This window comes from Quercus robur, chromosome 2, assembly GCF_932294415.1.
Source record: "Quercus robur chromosome 2, dhQueRobu3.1, whole genome shotgun sequence".
NCBI classification, from domain to species: Eukaryota; Viridiplantae; Streptophyta; class Magnoliopsida; order Fagales; family Fagaceae; genus Quercus; species Quercus robur.
Window position 1 is genome coordinate 76,326,280 of NC_065535.1, and position 7,589 is coordinate 76,333,868.

The following is a 7,589-nucleotide window of genomic DNA, read 5'->3' on the forward strand; positions in this document are numbered from 1 at the left end:
TACATTAGATACTTGTCACTTTTTTTTTTTGTTATCACATACTCCTATATACAGCAATTATACAATTGTTGTATACGAGTATGCAGCAAAACCTTTCTCTTAAATAAATTGATAAATATAAATATAAAATAAGTAAACTCATATCCAACCACAAATTCTATACATAATTACAATATAAAAGATTCTATATATAATCACAATTTGAAATACATACCTTGAATCACAAGCTTCTTTGGATTTATCAACCATGTAAACCTTTTTCATTGATAGGAATGTTCAAATGCTGTTGATAAGTCGAAACAGTGTTACTGGTTGTAGTTATGTCTGATTGTAATTGTGAAGGAGGTAAATAATCAGGCTTTTGTTGGTATTGGCACTGACCCTGGGCCTTGAGATTAGCTATATATTGTGAAGTACTTAAATAGTCTGCTGCAGCCTTTTGCTGGTGTTGGCACTGGCTCTTGAGATAAGTTATATCTAATGGCAATTGCGAAGGAGGTGAATAGTGCTTGTAAATCCTTACAAGATCTGGAAGCAGACTTTGGAGCTCTCCTGTGGCTTCTTGTAACTGTAACTGAAGTTGCTGCACAATACCATAACAACCCGTATTTGGAAATTTTGCCCACATCTCGGACTCATATTTGACGGATCTCATTGCCTTTTCACGGTCTGCAGGGTGTACTTGTTTTAGTATCTTCATTATGTTGGATACACCAAACAAACGGTGTGCATATTGAAATGACTTGAACTCCTCAGCAGGAAAAAATGGTGCCAATGGGCAATCTTTTTCACACTTTCTCCGTTGATATTTGCATGCGGCACAAGCACTCTTCGTAGTCAAAGTCATTTGAGATATAAAAACAAACACTAGAAGTGACGAGAATACCATTAATATCATCAAGATCTTGTTGGAAGATGCCATCATTGACAATTGATAATAAACCGATGTAGTTTCTATGTGATTGTTAACCAAGAACGTAGTTTCCATGTAATTGTTAACCATGAGCTGGGAACAGAAAGACCGGAAAAGATTCGCAAATTTCAGATTCAGAAAATAGGATCTTGTTTTGAACTTTGAACCTTAAAGTATTTGATAGATATTAAATGTTTTATACCCACACGGTATTAATTCAGTTAATCTAAAATGACAGATGAAAAGCCTTAATAGTATTTCATTTTCCATTTTCAAAACGAGCGCAGGAAATGACATGTCATTTTTAAACACAAAACACTTATTATTATTGCTTATGTGTAACCATTTGCATTTAGGCGTAAATACACTTTTGATCCTTACATTTTAGGTCATTTCTCGATTTGGTCCTTAAACTAATCTTGCTTCTATGTCAATCCCTGATTTTTCAAAATCATTTTTAAAATCGTCCCTACCGTCAACCCAGTTACGGAAGAAGTTGATGTGGCAAACGGAGTGCATAGGTTGCATGTTAATCGTTGACGTGGAAAATAAAATAATATTAAAAAATTTTATTTTGCTTTTAAAAATGACAAGTCAACATTTTAATTATAAAAAATTAAAATAATTAAAAAAAATTAAACTGAAAAAATTCAAAATCAAAAAAAAAAAAAAAAACCTTTTTTTTCAATTTTAAATATTGAGAAAACAATTTATAGTTTCAATTTTTCTTGAACTTTCTTAAGAAACAAACATTAAGTTAACACTCCTTCTCATTCTAGGTTGGCGTGTTTGTGTTTGTGTTTGTATCTATTTCATTTTCTTCTTTCTTTTAAGATAAACCAAAAAAAAAAAAAGAATAATCAAAATAAAAATAACTTAATAAATAAATATTATTGGTGAGTGTTTGTGTCTGTATCTTTTTTTTTTTTTTTTTTCCAGATCCTCTCTTTCTCTGTCTCTTGGTGCGTATATGTGTTTGTATCTTTCTTTGTTCAAGCTTTCAATCCCTCTCTCTCTCTAAACCTGACTCTCTAATCTTTGGATTTTTCTAGTTTTCCATGGGGTGGTCGGTAATGGAGGTGGAGATTGGTAATCCATGGGTCTTGGATTATGGGTTTGGTTGGAGATGGAGATGGAGATGGCTAGGTTTGGTTGGAGAGGGCTGGGTTTTTCTGGGTTTGGTCAGGGTGGAGATTGATGGTCGTTTTTGTACTGTTTAGTTGACCGTGACTCGGACTGGGCTTCAACTAGGTGGATTCAGTGCTGTTGATGGTGGATTTAGGTTTGTTGACAACAGATTTGGTGTTGTTGATGGCGGATTTGGTGTTGTTGATCAGTGGGGTGTTGTTTGATGAAGTTCTGGGTTGGAGGTTTCTGAGTTGGAGGTTTGATGATTTTTCTGGGTTGGTTTTCTCATGTTGCACTACAACAAAAGTGGACTATGGTGATGAAACCTTTCGTCACAATATATCCTTATTTCGTCACCGAATACATATGGTGACGAAATGGTGACGAAACAGCATTCGTCACCTAAGCTCCGTCACAGAATGTATTGGTGACGAAAATGTTTCGTCACCAATAAAAAATGATAGGTGACGAAAGACTTTCGTCACCTAATATTTTCGTCACTAAACCTTATTTTTAGTGACGGAATATTTCGTCACCAAATGTATTTTTTTTTCCAATTTCAATAGATTAGGTGACGAAGTTTTGCGTCACCGATTGTTTTTTTATTTATTTTTAATTTCAATAGATCAAGTGACGAATTATTTCGTCACCAATTTTATTTTTTTATTAATATTTTTTACATTTATTTGCCATTACATTAACCTGTTCATTTCTAACCAAATCCATAAAAAAAAACATCCATTCATTTCTAACCAAATCCATAAAAAAAACATCCATACAATCTAAAAATGCAATAAAGATGTTCACAAAGTAATTACAACCATTTATATACAAATGATGTCTTAGCTTCCAAACTTTACAAAAAATTATTTGAGTTCAAGTAGTCCCACAAAAGCTATCTTTTTGCCACCAATCTTATATCTGCACAAGTATAAAGGAAAATACATTAATAACAAACTAGACTGCAAACCTATATCCCTAATAAGATGTACTACAACAAAAAAAGATTTTTATTAGTAAGACAATGCAAATAATGTCCACAGTACCCAATAACAAAGTAGACAAAATAATCATAATACAACATCATATGAAGCCAAACTATCAAAGAAAGAAGACCCACAACATTCTCATCAAATAAAAACCCAACCCACATTACAAACCATGGAGAAATCATAAAGAATGCTGAAAAATCACAATTTAAAACAAAACATATAAAGTGAAATCCAAAACAAAAACTCAGCCACCATCATAAAGACAAACCCAACCATCATAACAAATAAAAAATCTAGCCAGCACTAATTTAAAAAAAAAAAATTATATATATATATATATATATAGCCACTACCATTAAACAAAAACCACAACAAAAAACACAGCTACCACCATTAACACAAAAATCCAGCCACTACCATAAACAAAAAAACCACCACCACCATTAAACAAAAAACACGGCTACCACCATTAACACAAAACCCCAACCACTACCATAAACAAAAAATTCAGCCACCACCATAAACAAAAAACCCACCATCACCATTAAACAAAAAATACAGCCACCACCATTAACACAAAAACTCAGCCACTGCCATAAACAAAAAACTCAACCATCACAATAAACAAAAAACTCACCACCAACATTAAACAAAAAACATAGTCACCACCATAAACAAAAAACATAGCCACCACCATTAATACAAAAACCCAGCCACTACCATAAACAAAAAATCCAGCCATCACAATAAACAAAAAACTCAGCCACCACCATAAACAAAAAACCCACCACCACTGTTAAACAAAAAGCACAGCCAGCACCATTAACACAAAATCCCAGCCACTACCATAAACAAAAAATCCAACCACCACCATTAAACAAAAAGTACAGCCACCACCATTAACACAAAAACCCAGCCACTGCCATAGACAAAAAAAACCCACCATTAATAAAGGATTAGCTCTGCAATACCAAAAAAAAAAAAAAAAAAAGTGGGGAAATATGACAAATGTAAAACATGCAAGATGCATGATTTCTTGGTGCTATCACATTCACATGGCTGGTGTGTTGCAGAAAAGGGAAAATAGTCAAGTGAGGAATGCGTGCTGGGTTGGTTTTTTTTTTTACTCCATTGGTAATTTGGTACACGTACAACTTCTACAAAAGGTCTTGACCAAAAAGCCTTAGAAAATTATTGTAATTTTTAAAGACCAAAAGGACTTTATCAAAGGAAAAGACTATAAGGACTTTTAATTTTTTTTTATATAAAAAATAAATAAATAAATAAAACCAAAACGACTTTTATTTTAAAAAATATACACAGAATCATAGCAAAACTTGAAACTTATACAAATAAATTCAATAAACACAGTTCAAGAACTGTACAGAACCTTCTCAATCACTGCAGAAAATAATATTCAAATTCACTTTTCTGGGTGACCCAACTCAAATGCATGTCTTCCATCACTCTCACGCATTAACAATCAATACAATTCAATAAAAAATTCACCCACTAATAAAAAAGAAAAATAACATGGGGTTATCTTTAGATATAAAAAAGGAAAATTTAAAAAAAAAAAAAAAAAAAAAAAAAAAAAAAAACATAATAGCAACAACACCAAAAGTTCTCATATACGAAAAGGGTAAATCCAACCTAGTTACTAGAAATCCAAGCCAAATACTAGAAAGCCAAGCCAGTCAAGTCTCAAGTGCCACATCCATAAAGCAAAGGAAGAAAACCGAACCAGTAACGTCCCAAGTGGGACCTCCATAAATCCAGGCTAGTTTTTTTTTTTTTTTTTTTTTTTTTTTTTTTTTTTTTTTTTAATTAAATTGAGAAAAACCAACCTACTAGAAAGAGATTCTTATGGCCAATTTCACATGCAAATAAACAAAAATCAAAACCCCACAATATTGCCTTCACGAACAGAAGAAGAAGGGAAAAAAAAACTATCTTTTGTCTAATCATTAAATAATGATCCACAATCAATCACCACTCTCAATTGAAAACCCAAGCCCATGGATCTACAAACAATCACACCCAGTCCTTTCATCTTTCAAGACACAAAATCTCCAACCTTAACGGAAATCTAACCATAGAAACAAATTAAAGAGAAGGAACTCTCAGTCACAGATAAAATAAAATCAAATATAGAGAGAGGGAGGGAGCAAGGGGGAGAAGAATAGACCTGACGACGGAGAAGATTAGCGTCGCCGCGCTGGGATGATTGGGCTAGGCTCGTCGGCGTCGGCTCTGGGCTAAGCTCGGCTCGTCGGCGGCTGGTGGCTGGGTTGGCCAGCGGCTGGTGGTTGGTGGTTGGTGGCTGGTGCAACGTGTGTGTGTGTGTGTGTGAGTGAGAGAGAGAGAAAAAGAGAAGGAGAAATAAAATTTATGAGTGATTTGGGGATTTAGGGTTACAATTTTTTACCTAAAAATAAAAGTAAATTAAAAACTCTGGCCCCCAAAACACTGAAAGGGCGCTTAATTTTTATCCTCAGTGACGAAACCTTATTTCGTCACCATAGACAATGGTACAGCCCGCCAAATAAAAACACAATGGCGCCATTTTATTTCATGAGCTATAGTGATGAAAACCTTATTTCGTCACCAATACGAATATCTTTAGTGATGAATTACTAATTTCATCACCGTAGTAAAATATTTTATCAAAATTGGTGACGAATTTTTGTATTTGTCACCAAATGTTATCATTTTGTGACGAATTTAATTTTCGTCACTAGAGTTTGTCACTATAGTCCACTTTTGTTGTAGTGTTGGTTTGGGTTTGATGAATTTTTCATGTTCTGGAGGTTTCGGTGGAGGATAGGGATATGAAATTTTGCATTGTTCTGGGTTTGATTGTGCTCTAGCTCTGGGTTTGATTATTCTTGGATTCGGGAAGAACATGAAGAACAAGTTCTTGTGTTCTTAGCTAAAAAATAATGAAAGCAATAATAATAATAATAATAATAATAATAAAATCAGATTTAAAAGTTTGTAATTTTTTTTTTATAATTTAGTTTGAATTAAATTGAAATGAAAAATATAAAATTTTTTATTTTTTTATTAAACTGACATGGCTTTTTTAAATTCAAAAAATGCTAACGTGGCATTTAAAAAATATTAAATAAAATATTTTTTTATTATTTTATTAGTTGGCTTTGACACCTGGCACTTCCGTTTGCCACGTCAGCTTCTTTCGTAATTGGGTTGACGGTAAGGACGATTTTAAAAAGCCAAGGAGCATAAAGCCATCAAGCCTTATGCTTTTAGAAGACCACCTTCTCACCCTCCTTACAATGAGGCATTGTTGTATACTATTGTGTAATTATTTATTTGAATTCAAGTTTTATCAAATTTTGAGACAGATTTGTGTCTGTTGTATTGTGTTAATATTGCAGATGGTTAAGGAGGAGAAGATAAGTTCGAGTTAGTACGTGAACGCCAAGTTCATTTTCTTGAAACAAAATTTGGTTATTGTGAATTTTCTGGATTGTGTTTGATTTTTGTGTTTTTGGGTTTTAGGTTTCTGTATTTGGCTGCCAAGAAAAACTAAGGAATTTTATAAAATAATCCATTCAAAAAATTATTTTTTTCTGCTTTGGATTTTTTGTTTAACGCTGACATGGAATTTTTTAAATGATGAATAATTTTATTACAATTATTTTCAATGGCCACATAGGCATTATATGTGCCTACTGTGCACGCCGTGTGCCATGTAAATATTTTCCGTTAATGAGTTAACGGTATAGACCAAATTGACTGCAACTTTAAAATAATAGGGATCAAATTGACTGCTACTAAAATGTAGGGACCAAATTGACTATGACTCCAAAATATAGAAACCAAAATAGTGTTTTCACCAAGTTTTTTTTTACCTCTTCATTTAATTTTTTTTTTTTATCACTTTATGCTACGGCAATGAGAAGAGATGATCCCATAAAATAAATTAATATTTTTTCAAGCAATTTGTGCTACCGTAAACAGTTTGTATAAATTTTTAACTTTACCATCATCAATGTAATAAGCTCATTTGTGTTTTAAATACTAAGATAGCATTTTAGCTATTTTAGCACCAACAATATGAATGCTCTAAAGTACTAATAAAATTTAACTCCAAATAAAAGTCTTAATTAGAAATAGTTATCCAGCACTACTATTCTTTTAATTTCAAAATATAAGACTCCGGCATGATAGATAAGTGACAACTATGCTGGTGGTAGATTAGTTTTCTTTACTTTTCCAACACTTCTAGAGACATCCTGAATGACCAGGTCATTGTCTCGTTGATAATTTTTTTTTTTTTTTTTTTTTTCACAAAAATCTCTAGAATTTGTTGCTCACTATACATGCATTTTTTTTTTTTTTTGAGGGGTCTATACATGCATTATTGATTAGGTTTCTTTCCCCCTTTTTTTTTCATTTTTTTTTCTCTTAAACTATATAATTGGTTTTTATCCTTTACACCATATGTTAATTTAGTCCTTAATTTTTTAATTGTGTCAATTTGGTCTCTAATCTTTTAATGTTGTATTAATTTGGTCTTTTCCGTTATC

At 32.5% G+C, this 7,589-nt stretch overlaps 1 protein-coding gene and 1 long non-coding RNA gene across 2 annotated transcripts; both read right to left on the minus strand.

Annotated features, from left to right (window-relative positions):
* Positions 1–241: 241 nt before the first annotated feature.
* Positions 242–847, minus strand: LOC126703560 (LOB domain-containing protein 22-like). The gene has a single exon (XM_050402523.1). It carries the CDS (start codon positions 845–847, stop codon positions 242–244), a length of 606 nt encoding a protein of 201 aa, XP_050258480.1.
* Positions 848–2,746: 1,899 nt separating this feature from the next.
* Positions 2,747–5,801, minus strand: LOC126715074 (uncharacterized). The gene is made up of 2 exons (XR_007651796.1): positions 5,222–5,801; positions 2,747–2,962 (listed from the first exon to the last, which is right to left on the minus strand). It is a non-coding gene; the product is annotated as an uncharacterized LOC126715074 (long non-coding RNA).
* Positions 5,802–7,589: the final 1,788 nt, after the last annotated feature.